We start from the raw sequence: 21,571 nt of genomic DNA, 5'->3' as shown, positions 1-21,571 counted from the left end.
GGTCGCGACCCAAAGGTGGGCCGCGAGCAGCCACGGGTGGGCCGCGAGATGATTTAAAAAAAATAAAAAAAAATAAAAAAAATAAAAAGAAAATATTTTTTTTATTTTTTATTTTTTATTTTTTTATTATTATTTTTTTGTCAGGCCACTGAACTTAGAAGCAGGCCAGGACAGTGTTTCTAGTTGTATTCTAAAATTCTATTCTATTGTATTCTAAAATGTGACTATATGGTTTTATATTAACTTAATAAATAAACAAAAACGAAAAATCTACTTATTTCAACGAACATTTCAAACTAAATAACAGATTATGCACATAAAACGCTGAAAACAACCGAAGCAATAATAGTATTTTAATAAGGCTATTATTATTATCATTATTATTTTGCAACAAGTTAGCCCTCTCATAAATAGCACATATAAATGAATAACTAACTTGAACTAACTTAATAGGATTGAAGTGATATTTGGCTTAAAAAATCGGTCATCTGACAAAAAAAAAAAAAAAAAAGCCTGACGATGTGCATTGGGCCGCGGCTCTCTGACGCCTTATTTTCTGGGCCCCGGCCTGAAAAGTTTGGGAACCCCTGCCCTATTGTACCCATTCTGCAATCTGTAAAGTTTTCAATCAATCAAGCCTAGTAATGTAGTGGAATGTTTTATTCAGCCTCTAGATGGCAGCAAAGCTTTGCATCTAACTAGCCCGGTTTGCCGGAAATAGACCAGAAGAAGAAGAGCTGCTACGTGCTACCAGAGCCGGAAGTAGCAGTAGAAGAAGGACGGCGGACGCTAGTCAAAGAGCTACTACTAGTAGGCTAACTGCTAACCAAGATGGAGGAGTATAATTCTTCAAATAAGGCGAATGAAAACCTGGACGAGCCTCCCAACAGCCGACTGTTCCTGGTGACCAGTCGGTCAGTGCCCGAGGAGGTGATCCGGGACAGCTTCTCCGTGTTTGGGGACATCCAGGGGGTCTGGCTGGTAAAAGACAAACAGACCAAAGAGTCGAAAGGAGTCTCCTATGTGAAGTTCGCCAAGTCCTCCCACGCCTGCCTGGCCATGGAGGAGATGCACGGCAAAGTCCTGGCGGAGAGTACCAAACCCATCAAGGTGCGTTGGAGAAGGATTCCCGCTTTATTTACTTTAACCGGTCGTGTTTGTAGGAGATGGCGGCCCGGTGTGGTCTGGTGGGAGAGGGCGGCCCGGTGGCACCGTGTGGCCTGGTAGCGCCACACTGGCGCGGTCGCCAACTACGACGGTCTCACACACAACACTGTAGCCTGGATTCACCTTTCTTTAATCAGTATCTCTCATGATTAAACAAACTATTCTTTATACGACACCGGCTGGTGTGTGGGGGGAGGTTAAATTCAAGAGTGTGTGGGGGGAGGGGGCGTCGTTAAATTCAAGAGTGTGTGTGGGGGGGGGGGGGGGGCTTCTTTAAATTCAACAGTGTGGGGGGGGCTTCGTTAAATTCAACAGTGTGGGGGGGCTTCTTTAAATTCAAGAGTGGGGGGGGGGGGGCTTCGTTAAATTCAAGAGTGTAGTGTGTGGGGGGCGGGTGCTTCGTTAAATTCAAGAGTGGGGGGGGGCTTCGTTAAATTCAAGAGTGGGGGGGGGGCTTCGTTAAATTCAAGAGTGGGGGGGGGGCTTCGTTAAATTCAAGAGTCGGGGGGGGGGGGGGGGGGCTTCGTTAAATTCAAGAGTGGGGGGGGGGCTTCGTTAAATTCAAGAGTGTAGTGTGTGGGGGGCGGGTGCTTCGTTAAATTCAAGAGTGGGGGGGGCTTCGTTAAATTCAAGAGTGGGGGGGGGGCTTCGTTAAATTCAAGAGTGGGGGGGGCTTCGTTAAATTCAAGAGTCGGGGGGGGGGGGGGGGGGCTTTGTTAAATTCAAGAGTGGGGGGGCTTTGTTAAATTCAAGAGTGGGGGGGCTTTGTTAAATTCAAGAGTGGGGGGGCTTTGTTAAATTCAAGAGTGGGGGGGCTTTGTTAAATTCAATAGTGGGGGGGCTTTGTTAAATTCAATAGTGGGGGGGCTTTGTTAAATTCAATAGTGGGGGGGCTTCGTTAAATTCAATAGTGGGGGGGCTTTGTTAAATTCAAGAGTGGGGGGGGCTTTGTTAAATTCAAGAGTGGGGGGGGGCTTCGTTAAATTCAAGAGTGGGGGGGGGGCTTCGTTAAATTCAAGAGTCGGGGGGGGGGCTTTGTTAAATTCAAGAGTGGGGGGGCTTTGTTAAATTCAAGAGTGGGGGGGCACAAGAGTGGGGGGGGCTTTGTTAAATTCAAGAGTGGGGGGGGCTTTGTTAAATTCAAGAGTGGGGGGGGCTTTGTTAAATTCAAGAGTGGGGGGGGGGCTTTGTTAAATTCAAGAGTGGGGGGGGGGCTTTGTTAAATTCAAGAGTGGGGGGGGGCTTTGTTAAATTCAAGAGTGGGGGGGGGGGGCTTTGTTAAATTCAAGAGTGGGGGGGGGCTTTGTTAAATTCAAGAGTGGGGGGGGGCTTTGTTAAATTCAAGAGTGGGGGGGGGGGCTTTGTTAAATTCAAGAGTGGGGGGGGGGCTTCGTTAAATTCAAGAGTAGTGGGGTGGGGGCGGCTTTGTTAAATTCAAGTGTAGTGGGGGGGGCTTCGTTAAATTCAAGAGTGTAGTGTGTGGGGGGCTTTGTTAAATTCAAGAGTGGGGGGGGGCTTTGTTAAATTCAAGAGTGGGGGGGGCTTTGTTAAATTCAAGAGTGGGGGGGGGGCTTTGTTAAATTCAAGAGTGGGGGGGGGGGCTTTGTTAAATTCAAGAGTGGGGGGGGGGCTTTGTTAAATTCAAGAGTGGGGGGGGGGCTTTGTTAAATTCAAGAGTGGGGGGGGCTTTGTTAAATTCAAGAGGGGGGGGGCTTTGTTAAATTCAAAATTAAATTATTGATAATAGATCGATATATATCGTTCAAGAGTATAGTGTGTGTGTGTGGGGGGTGGTGGTGTCGTTCAAGAGTATAGTGTGTGTGGGGGGGGGGGGGGGGGGTGGTGGTGTCGTGGTGTCCAAGAGTATAGTGTGTGGGGTGGTGTCGTTCAAGAGTATAGTGTGGGGGGGGGGGGGGGGTCATTCAAGAATATAGTGTGTGTGGGGGGGGGGGGGCTAATTCAATAGTATAGTGTGTGGGGGGGGGGTCATTCAAAAGTATAGTGTGTGTGGGGGCGGGGGCTAATTCAAGAGTATAGTGAAGATTAGGGCTGTCTTAAATGCTTCGAAGCTTCGTTCGATGGACATGGGATTCGAATATGAAAATAAAATTCGATTATGCAATTTTTTTTTAAATAGAATATGAATATTAAAAAAAAACTCTGCCTCTTTGTTAATTCCAACAAGCAATGCTGTTTGTTATTTAAGATGAGGTCGGACTCGGCACTGACAGCTTTTATAAAGCCTCAAATGACGGCTTAAATAGTTCATGAAAGCAAAGTGTTTGTTTAGTTTGTCTAAGATTTAAAAAGGTTTAAACTTTACAACACTGACAAAGTTGAACAAAGTGCTGTACAAGTCCCACAACATAAAAAATAAAAAATAATATTAATACTTATTTATATATTTTTTAATTTTTTTTGTAAAAATAAAAAAAAAAGCATTTATTTCGAAGCTTCGAATTAAAATCGTATCTCGGCCCCGAAGCTTCGAATTCCAAAAAAATAAATCGAAGGTCAGCCCTAATAGTCATATGTTATGATGAATTGAAAATGGGGGACCCTGATGTAAACAAGACGAAAGTCTTTCTCTGGTCTGCATCCCCTTAACAATTGTGTGTATTGAGCTGTACTGTATACTGTACTCATTCTGCAATCTGTTAATAGAGTTTTCAATCAATCAGTCAGTGTGTGTGACTGACTTGGAGTGTGTCTGTTTCCAGGTGTTCATCGCCCAGTCGCGGTCGTCAGCGCGCCACAGGGACGTCGAGGACGAGGAACTTACACGGATCTTCGTTATGATTCCCAAAACATTCTCGGAGGAAGACCTCAAAGATACATTTAAGGTGCTGTCTGTCTCGCTGTCCCCCCCCCCCTTTTTTTTTATATAATTATTTGTAGTGTGTAATTCCATAGTATACGTATTTATTTATGTATTCATTTTCTTCATTGTGCTGCTCTTATCATTAGGGCACACATATTTTGTGTTTTATTATAATAAAATGCTAATTTCGTTTGCTCTCTTATGTCTCTCTCTTTCTAGGAGTATGGTGATATTGAGTATTGTGTGATAATAAAAAACAAGTTCACAGGGGAGAGTAAAGGTTTGGGATACGTCCGCTACCACAAGCCCTCCCAGGCTGCTGTGGCCATAGAGAACTGTGACAGAGGTACGTGTTGTGATGATGCTGTTGTTATTCAGGTTACAGAAATGTGTTGGCCACAGCAGCAGTGTTAGTATTAGGCTTGGGCGGTATCATTTTTTTCATACCGTCATACTATGATGACCCAATACCCCGGTGTACGGTATATGACGGTATGACTTTCATTTTCATCAGCGGGGGGGGGGGGGGGGGGGGGGGGTGCGTCGGAGCTAACAATATACTCGTTATTATCACCATACATAACGCTTGCTTATATTGAAACATGTTGAGATTAGGGCCGTTCTTTCAGTGCACTTTCTTCAACCTCGAAGTAAACAAATCACAGAAGGTAGCCCACTGCCGCCTGCCGGCACCATCCAGGTATTGACGTGAGCTAACGGTAGCTAGTTAGCCGGCAGCCCGGCACCATCGTATGAACGTGAGCCAGTTGCATTAGGATTAAAAAAATGTCAACACTCACTCACCCCGTTTTATATTACATTCCCAAAGAAGTGCCTCCGTCTCTCGTAGTCTCGTTGTGCTGGATGAAATCACTGGCGACTCGTGGCGGCGAGGGTTTTGCTTAAATCCGAACAGACTCCAGTCCTTTAATTGTTCAAATGCGACAAGTGTGTGCAAGTTTAGCTCTTGTTTGACAAAACGTTAGCCATCTGTGGTCAGGGAGCTCATCGTGGGCTGGAGTGACGGTGGTTAACTTCGACGCTTCATCGTTCAATGGTAACGTATTATTATTATTATTGCTTTAGCAGTCTGCTCAGAGATAGAGGAAATGCATACAGGTTAGTGTGACGCACCTCTGTGTTCTCTTCACGTGACTCACAATAGCCAATGCTGCCGCCATTTTGCTCAGCTCAGCTCTGTGCGGGAAATACGGACCGCCTCCCCTGCCCTCTGCTGGCCGTGCTGTGTGTGTGCACTACAACCAATGCAGTCCCTGTCGAAACTCCGTTTCAGTGTAAATAGAAACTGAACCCCAACTGTGATTTTGACTGTATTGATTTTCAATACCGTCGGTATCTCTAAATACCCCGGAATACCGTCATACCGCCCAAGCCTAGTTAGTATAGTTAGTAGGATATGTATTGACTATGTGTGGTTATTATTCAGTATACATATTAACTCATTCAGCGCCAGGGATTAGACGGGTCCCTTTGTAGCTATGCCACGCTTTAAAGATAGGAGTGCGTCACCTTGTTTGTAGAGCTATATCTATATTATAGCTATGGGGACAATACTATAGTCATTTGACAGTGACTTTCTTCCATCCAAGATGCAAAAAAGCTTTTGCGCGCTATCCCGTGGTGAATATAAGTATAATTTCAGAATGGTCTGGGGTAATTCCCGAAAGGCTGAGTTATAGCCTTTTACGTGAATTCTACTATAAACGTTGGCGTTTCTTGCCTGGACACGCTACTATTCCCAAATCAAATGTATATAATGGGTATTATGTTTCATCATGAATGCATGAAAGGGGGGGGGGGGGGTCGTTTCTGATTCTTTGATTGCCAGTCACAGCATTCGTATTGAACACAAAAACGCTGCTCAGCTGGATCGGTATAAAAACATTGCACGATCAAGCTAGAATTGACGTCAGATAGTCCTTACCTGTGATCGTCAGTATTCCAAAAATATTCCAATTGTTTGATCGCCATCTGGTCCATCTGATGTCCATCTGGTCCACGACATAACCCACCACAACATATGGATCGGGGGAATTTGACGCGCTTCAATGCAACCAGGAGAACTGGTCAACTCGCCCGACCCAGAAAACTGCGCCCAGAGACATTTGAGTGTAACACAGGGTCTGGAACAGGGTTTACTGCACTCTCGATAGTCGATACTGCCACCTGGGAGGATCTGGCCGGTACTGCACCCTCGGGGTCACAGTATGCCTTCTAACGGCAACATACGGGTCCCTGACATTGAATAGAATATTAAAATGGAAAAATTATCAAATAATGAGTATACTCGTTGTTGGCGTTAAAAGGATGGCACCCAATAACGAGTATAATAGTTTTTGGCGGGGAATGAGTTAAGTGTTATTATAGTTAGTAGGATATGTATTGACTATGTGTTGATATTATTCAGGTTACAGGGCCATCTTAAGTGTTATTATAGTTAGTAGGATATGTATTGACTGTTATTATTCAGGTTACACATTAAGTGTTAGTCAATACATATCCTACTAACTACTAACACTTAATATGTAACCTATAATAACAGTCATATACTATGTGTTGTTATTATTCAGGTTACAGGGCCATATTAACACATTCTGCGCCACGCAGTATGCCCATCTTATACCACTCTCTGCCAGTGCTGTAACCCTATGGAGTGGCTCACCTTCTTTGCAGGGCTAGCCTATAACTTTTTAAATATTATAGCTATATCAACATTACTATGGCCCATTCAACATCAGGTATCTATCGTTCCGGATGTGGGAACGTTATATTTTTCCATTCATACATTGTCGTGTTAGTACCGTAGTGAATATAAGTGTGTTTTTAGAGTGTATAGCAGTAATTCCTAGAACGCGCGTTATAGGCCCTGCCGCTTATTATACATAATCGACTGGAGTTTCGTTCCTATATACGCTATATTAAAAATTCAAATGCATATGATCGCTATACATTATGCTCCATCATGCGTGGGGGGGGGGGGGGGGGGGGGGTCGTTTATGATTCCTTGATTGTCACTAACGGCTTTCTTTAGTACGACACCATACGTTGATCGGATAGATTGCAATGAAAAATGGACAATCGAGCTGGAATTAACATTAGATTCCTCTTACCTGTGGCCGATGCATCTGCAGATTTTTTTTCCAATTATTTGATGTTGATCTGCTAGATCCATTTTCCGTTTGTATGACGCAATAAACGCCGAAAGCATATTGATTCTTGCGTCTCGAAAGCGATCCCATGCACTCGAGTGTGTATCTTGATCCACGTTACAAGATATCTCTGCCGGAGGATTTTCCCCGATGCACAGAGCGCCACATCCGGTTTAGAGTGGAGTGCAACTCGCCCGAAATCCACCAGGCGGCGGTATTGAGGCGTCAGACAGGGTCCAGCTGGCTCCCGGAGCCTTCCTGGATGAATTATGAATGCCAATAGCGAATAAAGGAAATAGCGATCATAAAAACGAGTAAACTCGTTGTTGGCGCTATTCGATTGGCGGGCAATAATGAGTAAACTCGTTTTTGGCGCAAGATGTGTTAGTATAGTTAGTAGGATATGTATTGACTGTGTTGTTATTATTCAGGTTACATATTAAGTGTTAGTATAGTTAGTAGCATAATGTATTGACTGTTATTATTCAGTTTACAGGGCCATATTAAGTGTTGGTCAATACATATCCTACTAACTATACTAACGCTTAATATGGCCCTGTAACCTGAATAATAACAGTCAATACATATCCTACTAACTATACTATGTGTTATTATTCAGGTTACATATTAACTCATTCGGGGCCAAACCCGAGATAAGTCGGGTTAACTCGCCATGCGCTGGGCGCCAGACCCGAGATTTCTCGGGTTTTGGTTGTTATTTATTTTATTCGATATTTCCCTTCATAATTCATCCATCCAGCCTGATGTTATCATTGGGAATGGGTCTGAGATCGCAAACGTCCAATACCGCCGCCTAACGCCTTGCGGCTGCTATTGCACTCCATTTGAAACGATGTGGCTTGTTGTCTGGGCCGAGCTGCGGCATGCGGGCGGGGTCTAAATACTCCGGCAAGACAAGCGGTTATAACTGATGCTTTGACGAGGGTCACCCCCCCCTCGTTCATGTTCAATGCTGGATTACGTTGGAAACACGATCGCGATCAGTATTTGGAATGGCGATCAGATAATTGGATTCTTCTTTTTGCAGTACATCATAGATAAGGTAAGGACTGTATGTTATCAATCTTGCGTTGATCTGATAATTCTTTCCCCGCGATCGGAGTGTGTGTCTGTAATGTACTGTGTAGCGTATTCCGTTGGTGGCGATCGAAGCATAGAAAAACGACCCCCCCCCCACCCTTTCATGCATGCATGATGAAACATAATACTGATAATATAGCGTTGATTTCAGATTGATTATTGATCCAGGCCAGGAATGGCACGATTTATAATGAAATGCAGTAAAACGCTGTTTGACAGCGTTTCCTGGGATTACACAGAATCACTCTAAAACTATACTCGTATTCACCACGGTATAAAACGGAAATGTATGGATGAAAATCTTGACCAGAAGAAACTCAATGACAATCGAATATGTTATTAGATCCATAGCTATAATATTTTATATAGTTTTAGCACTGCAAACACCGGCATTTATCCCCATTGAACAAAGCGCTGGCACACACGGCCATACGCCCACAGCGACCTCTGGCGTCCAATGAGTCAAGTGTTTGTATAGTTAGTAGCATATATGTATTGACTAACACTTAATATGTAACCTGAATAATAACAACACATAGTCAATACATATCCTACTAACTATACTAACACTTAATATGGCCTTGTAACCTGAATAATAACACATAGTCAATACATATATCCTACTAACTATACTATGTGTTATTATTCAGGTTACAGGGCCATATTAAGTGTTAGTATAGTTAGTAGGATATCTATTGACTGTGTTGTTATTATTCAGGTTACATATTATTAAGTGTTAGTATAGTTAGTAAGATATGTATTGACTGTTATTATTCAGGTTACAGGGCCATATTAAGTATTAGTATACTTAGTGTTATATGTATTGACTATGTGTTATTATTCAGGTTACAGGGCCATATTGGCAGAGCCTCGCAGTAGAACAACACCAGCAGATGCAGAGTACCCCGGGGGTGGAGGCGGAGGCGGAGGTGGAGGTGGAGGTGGAGGTGGAGGTAGAGGGGAACACATGAACAATGACGGCAACAACCCCTACACCTACCCTGCTATGGGTGAGCAGCTCTCTTCCTCTTTTCAACCCCTACCCCTTTGCTATGGGTGAGCAGCTCTCTTCCTCTTTTCAACCCCTACCCCTTTGCTATGGGTGAGCAGCTCTCTTCCTCTTTTCTCCATGGCACACAGATGTTGCTGCGGTAGGCTCTGCAGGCAAATTGTGGTCAGTCACTCGTGACTTTCTCCTGCTCTGGCACAGCACTGACGTAGTATGGAGAGCAGTCAGACTTAAATCTCCCTAAATCATCCTTGAACACAATTGCAAGATATTAACAACACAAATTTGCCAAACTGCTAAAACGAATGGCTGACTAGGCCACCTCCACCAATGGAAACTAGTATTTATAGAAGCGCTTACATAACGCAAATACATTGAATGGCTATTTGTAGGGCTTGAAGTTTTCGAATGAAGCTTCCAATGTCTGTCGTCATATTTATTTTTATTTTTTAATATCCCCAAACACATTTTTTTATTAAATCAACTTTCTTATAACTCGTCAGTTTTGTAAACATAAATAATCCAATAAGGGCACGGTTGGTACGAAAGTGATGGTGACGTCTTGATGGAGTGCCAAGTGGATGCAGATAGGCTACATCATTTATGATAAATGTTTTATAAAAAAAAATATGACTAGTCATATACTATAATAGTATAATATTAGTGTAGCCTAATCTTTATCTGCAACTGTGAAGAAAAACCCCATTGGTTTAAACAGAATGAATAGACCCATAAAAAAAATTTGTCAACGTTATGAATGAAGCTTTGAACTATTCGGTACAGCCCTAGCTATTTGCAATGGAATGAAAATATGGTGTTTTTTAATGCGATAATCTTAAGGATGAACACTTTAAGAAAAGTAACAGACTCTTAATGTGAAACTATTCCTCTTAACCACTGTCTCAACCTCCAGCCGACCCCAGCGGCTACCCACCCTCCGACTACCGCTCCAGTGATATCATCACTCGCTGCCTGATGGTGTCGTCGAGGGCGATCATTACCCAGGAGCAGATTTATGGTCTGTTTGACATTGTCCCTGGAATGGACTACTGTGAACTCCAGAGAGACCCGTATGGGCAGAGTAAAGGTTGGTACCGACCCATCACCAGCTCTCTTCTTTAGCCTCAAGGTACCACCTCCACGGTCTGGATAGACTAGGCTTTGTTGTACTCCAAATAACATATCTTGCTGGCCTTTTGATTTTTGGTTGCTGTGTGTCACGTGTCCTCCAGGCCATGCTGTGATTCGCTACAACAACCTGGGCTCAGCGCTGTACGCCAAAGAGAAGCTGACTGGTTTTGAATATCCGCCTGGAAACAGACTGGCTGTTACTTTCATAGACGATGGAGAGGACCGCACCAGGTACACGCACACACACACACACACACAGTGTCATTCTGGACCTGGTGAAGAATGGTCTATTTTCACTTCTTCACTCCACCTCACTTCCTAACCAACAGACCACAGTGTGTTAGGTTAGACAATCTCACCCTGAGAACCGGCGTCCCACAGGGCTGTGTGCTGAGCCCTCTCTACACCCTGAGAACCGGCGTCCCACAGGGCTGTGTGCTGAGCCCTCTCTACACCCTGAACACCGGTGATCCACAGGGCTGTGTGCTGAGCCCTCTCCTCTACACCCTGAACACCGGCGTCCCACAGGGCTGTGTGCTGAGCCCTCTCCTCTACTCCCTCTACGCCCTGAACACGGGTGTCCCACAGGGCTGTGTGCTGAGCCCTCTCCTCTACACCCTGTACACCGGTGATCCACAGGGCTGTGTGCTGAGCCCTCTCCTCTACTCCCTCTACGCCCTGAACACGGGTGTCCCACAGGGCTGTGTGCTGAGCCCTCTCCTGTACACCGGTGATCCACAGGGCTGTGTGCTGAGCCCTCTCCTCTACTCCCTCTACGCCCTGAACACGGGTGTCCCACAGGGCTGTGTGCTGAGCCCTCTCCTCTACACCCTGAACACCGGCGTCCCACAGGGCTGTGTGCTGAGCCCTCTCCTCTACTCCCTCTACGCCCTGAACACGGGTGTCCCACAGGGCTGTGTGCTGAGCCCTCTCCTCTACACCCTGTACACCGGTGATCCACAGGGCTGTGTGCTGAGCCCTCTCCTCTACTCCCTCTACGCCCTGAACACGGGTGTCCCACAGGGCTGTGTGCTGAGCCCTCTCCTGTACACCGGTGATCCACAGGGCTGTGTGCTGAGCCCTCTCCTCTACTCCCTCTACGCCCTGAACACGGGTGTCCCACAGGGCTGTGTGCTGAGCCCTCTCCTCTACACCCTGAACACTGGCGTCCCACAGGGCTGTGTGCTGAGCCCTCTCCTCTACACCGGTGATCCACAGGGCTGTGTGCTGAGCCCTCTCCTCTACACCCTGTACACCGGTGATCCACAGGGCTGTGTGCTGAGCCCTCTCCTCTACACCCTGTACACCGGTCATCCACAGGGCTGTGTGCTGAGCCCTCTCCTCTACACCCTGTACACCGGTCATCCACAGGGCTGTGTGCTGAGACCTCTCTTCTACACCCTGAACACCAGCGTCCCACAGGGCTGTGTGCTGAGCCCTCTCCTAGGGCTGGGCGATAAAACGATAACGATAACTATCGCGATAAATTATTTCCTCGAAATAAACATGAAACGTGGTCGCAAAGTTTCGATATATCGATTTTCCAAGCTTGGATATGAGCACACGCACTAACAACCAATCAGTGAAGGAGATGGCCGACAGCGGAAGGAGACCCAGAAGGAGACGCGGAGGTAGGACTCAGTAAACAAGGCTGGCTAGGCTAATTAGCTTGCACGGTGCTATTTTACAGTTTACCTGCCGAGTTGGTGTGTGTTTTTGAATTCTGAGGGTAACTGTTATAGTAGTGTGGGGTATACGGTGGACGTCGTTGCAATGTATTGGGGCGGAACAGAGTATTTTAGGGTCATATTTAGTACATTGTCATGAGATACTCCGCTTGCTTTGGCTAACTGCTAACGTGCGCGGACTGATGACGACATCAACTCGACTCTCGAGACATTCGCAGCAGCAAAACAAGTCTATTAATAGCCCGTCCATCGGCGCCGGGCATAATAAGTTAATTAAACTTGACAGACATTATATCGACGATAATTATCGATATCGAGTTATATGAAAATAATTTTATAATTTTATCGCGATAATGTTTTTGGCCATATCGCCCAGCCCTACCCTCTCCTCTACACCCTGAACACCGGTGTCCCACAGGGCTGTGTGCTGAGCCCTCTCTACTCCCTCTACGCCAGTGTCCCACAGGGCTGTGTGCTGAGCCCTCTCCTCTACTCCCTCTACGCCCTGAACACCGGTGTCCCACAGGGCTGTGTGCTGAGCCCTCTCCTCTACTCCCTCTACGCCCTGAACACCGGCGTCGCACAGGGCTGTGTGCTGAGCCCTCTCCTCGACACCCTGAACACCGGTGTCCCACAGGGCTGTGTGCTGAGCCCTCTCCACTACTCCCTCTACACCCATGACTGCACTCCTGTACATGGCTCCAACACCATTTTCAAGTTTGCAAATGACACAACAATGAGTTGACCTGCATGAAGGAGGTCCAGCACCTGGCTGCATGGTGCGCTGACAACAACCTGGCCCTCAACACCAAGAAATCCAAGGAGCTCACTGTGGACTTCAGCAAGCCCAAAGCAGGCATGCACGCTCCCGTCTGTATATACGGGATGGAAGTCGAGCGTGTCTCCAGCTTAGAGTTCCTGGATGTCCACTTCTCCGAGTACCTCTCTTGTGCAATGATAATAAATTGTATCTAAAGCATGTACATTTTTTACGCAATCTGAATATAATTGTATTGTCTGGATCCATTACGGTATACCTTAATATTCTCTATACCTCGGCTCCCAGCCCTAATACTTATACGTAAGTTAACTGTGTGTCTGTCTGTGTGTGTGTGTGTGTGTGTGTGTGTGTGTGTGTGTGTAGTCCAGTAGGAAGGATGGCCATGCAGTTTGTAGCAGCTCAGATGATGACTGCTTGCTGGAACGGACCTTCTTCCAGCCAGATGATGAAACCTCCCTCTGTGAGTCCTGTCTTTCTGTCCCTCCATCTGTCTTCACATGTCTGTCGTTGCGATACTTAGTAGCTACCTACTTACTAGCGACCACACTAGATGACCGGTACGTGTGACAATGTGACATGGTCAGAACTGTTTGCCTCTACCAGCATGCAACACCTGCATTACCTGCCTGGCTTACTACCTAAATAACGTTCCCATTTCACACCTGCTGCCAAGTGTGCAAAACGGGTACTGCTAGACAAGTGTACCAAAACGTGTTTCAAAACAAGTGTACCAAAACGAGTGTTCCAAAACAAGTGTACCAAAACGAGTGTACCAAAACGAGTGTTCCAAAACAAGTGTACCAAAACGAGTGTACCAAAACAAGTGTAATAGGAAAACAAAGAAGGTAAACGGCTCCAACAGTGGGTGTGTTTGGTCCCCCAGGCCTTCCCTGCCTCCTCGCCCGTGTCGCGGGTCCAGACCGACGTGTCGCTTCCCTCCATGAAGAAGCTGGCTCCTCCCGACAGCAAGGTGAAGGAGCGCTTGTTTGTGGTGTTCAGCCCCTCCCCGCTGCCCCTGGAGTTGCTGGAGGACGTCTACTGGTGAGTTACTGCATGAAAACGGTCTCTAGTTAGTGGCGAGGTGACGGCGGGCAGTGCGGGGCACATTTGTTATTACGTTCGCCTATAGAGCAACTCACTTGTGTTTGATTGGTTGAAGGTTTTAGCAACCCGTCAGTCTCTCCCTCTGTCAGCTGAGTCTCACCCTCAGTCTCTTGAACAAAGCTAACCGTTAAGACGTACCTGTAGTTATGAAGTGGTGACACTAAGGCTGTCACGGTTTGACATTTTCTCACACGGTTTTGTGTGTGGCTCATCACTGCGGCATGCGGTGGTACCGCACTTTAAAGAGATATATATTTTTTTATATATTTTTTTATTAACACATTGGGCGCCAGCCATTAGACAGGTCCCGTTGTAGCAATGCCACGCTTTAAAATATAGGAGTGCGTCACCTTGTTTGTAGAGCTATAACTATATTCTATATTATAGCTCTGGATACAATACTATGGCCCATTTGACGTCAACTATCTATCGTTCAATATGTGAAAAATAATAAAAAAATGTCATCCATATGTAACGGTTGTCCTCTGTCAGTCAGTGGTTCTCAAACTTTTTACACCAAGTACCACCTGAGAACGTAGCTGGCTCTCCAAGTACCACCATATGACCGATGTTAAAATACAGTCTATTCAGCTATGCACAGTTCACGCAGGAGGCAAATGTATTCCTAATACCATTATTTATTGTTAACTTTTGTCAGACACAGCCACAATGTACAAAAGGGTAGCACTAGAACTAGCAAACTCTTCCACACAACACATACAATGCAAGGGGCATTGAGAACATAATAACTAACATTCTCAGAAAATTAAGAACTGTATTTCAGCAAATGTACTTAATTCTCTCTCTCTCACACACGGCAAGCAATTTTCCTTCATTCTCTCTCTCACACACACACACAGCATGTTGTTGTCCATTGACAACTCACATAAGCAGGGCCGGACTGGGGAAATAATTCAGGCTGGCAAATATAGTGTGAAATATAGCCCTAGTCAGGCCACTTTCTAAGTGGGGGTCCCCCACCAGGAATTATTTTGTTACAAAGACTTAATTTCCTGCATTCTGAAATGTTACCCTTTAAATGCCAGTGTTTGTGATGGGCATCACAAATTATTGTAAAAAAAAAAAAAAAAAACATATTCAATACATTTTCGAATTGTAACCCTTTAACACTTCCTGCGCCAAAAACGTCGTACAACGGGTTTCAAGTTCATGCGAATTCTGCCAGATCACGGCGTACAACGTTATTTTGATCATATTTCATATTTTCGCCATGGTTTCATATTTCCCTCACGGAGGCTGGTCTGATGCTGTGGGACTCGGCACAACTCTGCAACGCTTCAATACTGCCACCTGGTGGATGATCGGCGAGTTGCCAAACCGGAAATGCCGGTTGGATATCGGTGCGTCTCCTAAATACGTCCGGCCACTCGCTTATCGTTGCGGGACTCAAGACACACGTCCATGTGTAGCGATCGCTGCCATAACTCAATAATCGACATGATTTGGGCTGTTATTATTATTATTATACAAACCGGAAATGGATCACCTCGATCCCCATCAAATAACTGGGATCTTTTTGCTCCAGTGTCATCGCCCAACGGTAAGAGGAGGCTGCCGTGACTTTCAGCGTTTTTGTTTATTATTATCCATGCAAACTGCTCTGATCTATATATCACCCATACTACATAAATCATTTAACGACGATCACGGAAATATAAACTCCCCCCCCCCCCCCCCCCCCGTTCAACCGCGCATGATCAGTCATAACGTTTAGGACCATGTACAGTTAATTTTTAATATAGCGTGGATCGGTATCAAACGGCATTTGATAATCTATATATGCATTTATGCCTATATCTCACGTTCTAGGAATTACTGCAGAAAATGATAAAAACATATTTATATTCTAGATGGTATTTTTGTATGAATGTGTGAATGAAAAAGTAAAACGTTCCTACATCCTGAACGATAGATAATCGATGTTGAATGGGCCATAGTAATGTCAATTTAGCAATACAATTAAAAAAAATTATAGCCCTGCAAAGAAGGTGAACATCTCCATAGACTTACAGTGCTGGCAGAGAATGGTATAAGATGATCAAACTCCGTGGCAGTTAATGTGTTAAATGCCAGTTTGTGTGATGGCATCACAAATTAAATTATTGTTAAAAAAACACAAGTAGAATATTTTCAATATATCAAATGCAAAGTAAATTTTTCTGGGGGGGATTATTATAGGCTAGGCATGTGTCAATGATTAGCAACAACACAGATTTTGATGGATTTTTAGTTTTTTGTAATGTCAGATGTAACAACAACTCTTCAGAAAAGTGGGAGTATTTCATTTTGTTTCTGACATATAAAATGGTTATGATCAGGGCTGAAGTTGAATAAAAGATTTATGACTGTTTAGACTGCATTACTCTCTGTCACAGTGATCTCCTGGTTGTTCCCCACTTAGGTTATCTAACTATCTGCAGCTATAAACACTGGCCTGGCCTGCTTCTAAGTTCAGTGGCCTGACTGCAAAATGTTTATTTTAAATGTTTTTAAATTTTAAATTTTTTCAAGTACCACCAGCAGTACCACCAAGTACCACTAGTGGTACGCGTACCACAGTTTGAGAACCACTGCTCTATGTGTTAGGCTGGCTAACACCCGTTCTATCTGCGTTGTGTTCTGGGGACTTCAAACGCCACAGGAAAGGAGGAGACGGTTCTACTGTAGGCAATAACGGCCATTTATTGCTGGTTCAGCTCTCAAAATGCTGGGGAACCTGCACACAATGAATGGCAAAAGTACCACAAAATAACGGTATTACATTCGATTCCAGTCCTGACAGTCCAAATCTCTTAGGTTGAGCGTTCTGGCGCGAAGTGCCTGGTGACGTCACTACGTGGACCGTGTGACCTAGCCACATCTCTCACAGTAACTAGCATACTAAACCTGTTGGTGGCAGGTTGGCATTGTATATAAATGTATAAAGTGAATACATAAACATGAAAGAAACAATTTAGAATACACATACCGGCAAACTTCAGAATGTCATCTTTCAAAAGAGATCAGGCAGGCTCATGCATGTGCTATAAGTATAAAGTATGTTGTTTTGGTTTGCAAAAAAAGTATGCAGTCCTCGAAAACAAATGGCCAGGAGACTCATTGCAGGTTAACAGGTTAAAAAAGTGTTACCGAACTTCTATCGGCATGTTACAAGAAGAGATCTTGTATCTCAATGGGACATTCCTGGATACAAAAATAAAAATAAAATGTGACATGTCATACCAGAGGCGAGAATATATTAGACGTCACAGGCTCTTAGTCCATTCGGTAAATCTGACACGACGCCTTCTTTCATATGCCAAACTATAAACAAGTCTCAAGCGCGCTCCCATGGAAACGCGAGAAGTGACACGTTGGTCTGTGGACTCGGAGAATTTTTTTATTTTATTTTTAAACAACCACGGTTGTTTGTTCTCCATCCGCGGGTGCCTTGGCCCTTGACACACCGCGGTATTGCGGTGATGCGGTTACCTCGACAGCCCTGGGTGACTTGCACACTCGCGCGCACACACACGCGCTCACACTGTTAGCTCACCGAGTCTCACCACAGCACTTGCTCTGGTGTGTGTTTTCATCTTGGTATCATTTTCAGAAAGACTATTCAAGCTTTCTTCTCCAAACACGGTAACATAGCGAGTTATCGTAACGTTATCTTCACTTCCCCCTCTGCTCTGCTCCGTGTGTGTGTGGAGCCCCGCCCTTGGTGAGAGGACACAGAGAGCATTGTTACTGCTGTTGGTCTTCATAGGACAGAGGAGTCAACATAGTTACTGCTGGTCTTTATAGGAAAGGAACTGGCTCAGTGGCCTCGTGGGTAGAGTGTCCGCCCTGAGTTCGGGAGGCTGGGAGTTCAAGCCCCGGCCGAGTCATACCAAAGACTATTTAAAAATGGTACCCATAGCCTCCCTGCTTGACACTCAGCATCAAGGGTTGGTTTGGGGGGAAGTCCTTGCGACATACTAGCATCATGTCCAAGGGGTGTACTTGTACATCAAGCTGCCTCACGCTACGGAAACAGGAGATAGGATCCTGCCCCATGTGCCGTTATGGCTCGAGAACCATTGGTTCTCAAAGGCAAAACTTTATAGGAAAGAGACTAACATTGTTACTGTTGTTGGTCTTTATAGGACAGTGGAGTCAACATTGTTACTGTTGGTCTTTATAGGAAAGACTAACATTGTTACTGTTGTTGTTCTTTATCGGACAGAGTAGTCAACATTGTTACTGCTGTTGGTCTTTATAGGACAGGAGTCAACATTGTTACTGCTGTTGGTCTTTATAGAAAGGAGGACTCAGATTAGAACAGTTTTGAACTGGATTAATCTGTGTTTCACTCCATCTCTCCAGTCGTTATGGTTCTCTGATTGAAGTCCATCTGGTTCCGGGAAGGAAAGTCGGCTACATGAAATACGCTGATAAACAGGTAATAATAATTAATAATGTACATGTATTTCATTTTCTTTTCTGCTAGACCTTTCTTTTTACAATATGCAAATAGACTTGGTTTATTTTAATTTGTGCAGATCCAAACTGAATGTTTGTATCCCCTCCCTACTTCCCATTTCCCCTTGTGGAACGCACCTGATTGGATAAATGACATGCTGGTGCTCTAGTGCGACATCTAGTTGCAGAATGATACCTATAGCACCTTTAAGTTCAGACAAATACCTCCCTCACTCTCTCTGTTTCTCTCTCTATGTCTCTCTCTCTGTGTCTCTCTCACAGTGTGCGGACGATGCGATGGCAGCGCTCCATGGCCGGGTGGTGAACGGCGTGAGGATGAAGGTGATGTTGGCCGACCCTCCCAGAGAGGAGTCACACAAACGCCCGCGCACGTACTAGGAGAGTAGGTGAGTAACCCCCCCCCGCGCCTCAAACCGGGAACATGGCTCTGTCATTATATATATATATAATATTATATTATTATTAAGCATGTATTATTGTATCATTTTCCAAATTGTTGTTGATGATGTCTGGCTGTTGGACCTGACCGGACGTTCACAGTGATTGCACGACTGTGTTGCTCTCTGACAGAGTTTCATTTGGAATGAGACGATCCGTTACCGTTGCATTTCCGCTGCATTACCTGCGTTAGACTCTGCATGTACATTGAATCAATAAAAATGCAATATGCAATCAATGTGCAGCGTGAGCGTGAGACCCTCGGTATGAAGGGTTTTACTGTCAAAGGTCTGCTGACACGGCTCAATCCTCCCTTTCAAACACAAAGGAATTAAGAAACTGCCTTTTCCTCCTTGTTAAAGGAACACACCTTTTTAGGAAATTAGCTTAGTGTCTTCTCCAGAGTCAGACTAGATTCAAGATGGATACCAATCTCCTCTCTGTGTGTTCAGTAAGCTAGCCTAGCTTAGCACAAATTAATGGAAGCAGATACAGACCACTAGCCTAGCTGTTAGCCAAAAACACCTCTCCTTGAGTTTTAAGCTAGGCTAGTGGTCTGTATCCACTTTCCACTGAACACACAGAGAGGACATTTGTATCTATCTTCTTGTTTGACTCTGGAGAAGACGATAAGCATATTTTCCCATAATGTTGGCGTGTTTTAAGTTATTTCCTAGTTTAAGTTATATCCTGATTGTTGTTTTTATTTCTTATGATAATTCACTGAGGCTGATGGTAGTCCAGTTCATCTTTGTTGGGACAGTTTGATGGACATAGCAACAGTAAATAAGGGAGGTGGGACTTCCAAGACATTTAGCAATACATAGATCAGTTATATGTTTACATGGATCAGTTATGTCTACATAGATCAGTTATGTCAACATAAATCAGTTTTATCTCTAAATAGATCAGGTATATGTCTACATAGATTAGTTAAACATATACAATTAAGTCAACATATACAACTATTTATCAACATCAATGAACATGTAGCACCTTAAGTGTTTATTTGTTTATGCCATTATGTATAAATAGTTAGACAGACAGATATATATATACAGACGGACAGAAAGATGGATAGACATATATATAGATACAGACATATATATATATATATATATATATATATACATATAGATACAGACATATGGATAGAGATACAGACGGATGGATATAGATATAGATGGATGGATATTGATAGACAGATATATATATATATAGATACAGACAGATACAGACAGATATATACATAGATACAGACATATAGATGCAGACAGAATGATATATATAGATAGACATAGATATAGATACAGACGTATAGATATAGATGATACAGACAGATATAGATACAGACCGATGGATAGACAGACAGTTCTACAGTCATCAGGACAGTTATTATTAGAATGTTGTATAATTGTGCAGTTTTCTAATATGTATGTTAGTGTTGCTGAGAGCTTGATCCTTGTCAGTATCCACCTTTTTAAAGTTTTATAACAACTTCTGGGTTTCTTTCTTTTTCAGTGAAATAACTCTGAAGCTTCTTGTTTCCTAGGTGACTGTTGTCATGACAATGACCCCTGACCTGACCGACCGACGACACCACGACCCGACCAAGATTTCTGTTGTTATTGTTTAGTGCATGATTTGACCTTTGACCTTTTTATTAATACTCCTGTTTCAAATCTCCTGGACTGACCAGCTGTGTGTGTCAGCGTTAGAGGATGTAGCCACACCATATGTTTTTCACAAAATAATTTATTAGGAAAGTGTTGTAAACAGACCGAAGATAAACACAAAAGATTGAGTGTAGAAGGGTTTCTGACATACTGAACAACCACTAGACTCTTCCTCCCACTAGACTAGATTACAGTAAACCTCATCCCGCTAGACTAGAGTAACCTGTCTTGTTAAGATATAATTGATGCAGCACAAAGGCAGCTGAAAAACAGAGACTAAGGAGAAAGAAAGAAAGTTATCAAAACAAATCTTAAATACTAGGTTCTGTTCTGTGTCTGTAAAGTCTGAAGTTGAAATTATTGATATGAGTTAGTTTGCGTTCTAAGTTGACCGTTTTCTCATTGTGAGACTTTAGGGTTGTGTGTAAATCTAGATTTGAGTTGTAGTAGATGTTGTCGTGGCGCTGGGACCATTGTCTTCACAGCACTGGTAAATAAATGAGGCATTTTTTAACTCCTGGCTGCTCTGAGATCTGTGTGGAGCTGGATCCTCTAACGCTGGGCTGGAGGGAACCGAGACGTGATTGACTGGCCTCGTTGTCAACTCTTTACCTGAAATAAAGCTTAACTCTACACCTCTGTCTTGTGTCCTCATTCCTCTTATCAGTAATTACTCAATAATAATGATGATGATGATGATACGTGTGGTAGTAGCAGTAATGATGATGATGATGGTTGTAACTGAGGGGTACAATTCCCTGACTGTATTGTTAGATATGATATTTAATACCACTACCTCATGTACTTTAACTTCTGGCCACCCAGTACAAGATATAAGTATGATGAACACTTTCCCACCTGATGAAACGAACCAACACAAATGTACCAAATCGAAAGTTTAATACAGCAAAGGGTGTATACAACGATCACTTAATTACATTTATGATTTGAAATATGGAATATGCACTTTTATGGCAAATGAGTATTCGTAGGTAAATCA

General features: G+C 44.0%; 1 protein-coding gene across 2 annotated transcripts; it reads left to right on the top strand.

The window, feature by feature from the left end:
* The first annotated feature begins 776 nt into the window (after positions 1-776).
* rbm45 (RNA binding motif protein 45) lies at positions 777-21,206 on the top strand. Of its 2 annotated transcripts, none has more exons than XM_084321207.1 (11): positions 777-1,110; positions 3,888-4,010; positions 4,208-4,334; positions 9,105-9,269; positions 10,182-10,355; positions 10,501-10,630; positions 13,232-13,328; positions 13,752-13,909; positions 18,341-18,416; positions 18,719-18,843; positions 21,103-21,206. In XM_084321207.1, exons 1-10 carry the CDS (start codon positions 832-834, stop codon positions 18,833-18,835), a joined length of 1,446 nt encoding a protein of 481 aa, XP_084177333.1. In that variant the 5' UTR covers positions 777-831; the 3' UTR covers positions 18,836-18,843; positions 21,103-21,206. The 2 variants fall into 2 exon arrangements, with proteins under 2 accessions (XP_084177333.1, XP_084177332.1); XM_084321206.1 differs by having other exon boundaries at positions 20,448-21,206.
* The last annotated feature ends 365 nt before the right edge of the window (positions 21,207-21,571 follow it).

Source organism: Notolepis coatsorum, assembly GCF_963971535.1.
Source record: "Notolepis coatsorum genome assembly, chromosome: 9".
Classification (NCBI taxonomy): Eukaryota; Metazoa; Chordata; class Actinopteri; order Aulopiformes; family Paralepididae; genus Notolepis; species Notolepis coatsorum.
The sequence above is the reverse complement of the archived record's forward strand: the minus strand, read 5'-3'. Positions and strand labels throughout refer to the sequence as shown.

Bases quoted from the DNA above. Each gene is read 5' to 3' on its own strand.
- rbm45 (XM_084321207.1), top strand. From the start codon at position 832: ATGGAGGAGTATAATTCTTCAAATAAGGCGAATGAAAACCTGGACGAG. The intron at 10,356-10,500 runs GTTGGTACCGAC...CGTGTCCTCCAG, and splicing joins CCCGTATGGGCAGAGTAAAG to GCCATGCTGTGATTCGCTAC. The intron at 13,910-18,340 runs GTGAGTTACTGC...CCATCTCTCCAG, and splicing joins TTGCTGGAGGACGTCTACTG to TCGTTATGGTTCTCTGATTG.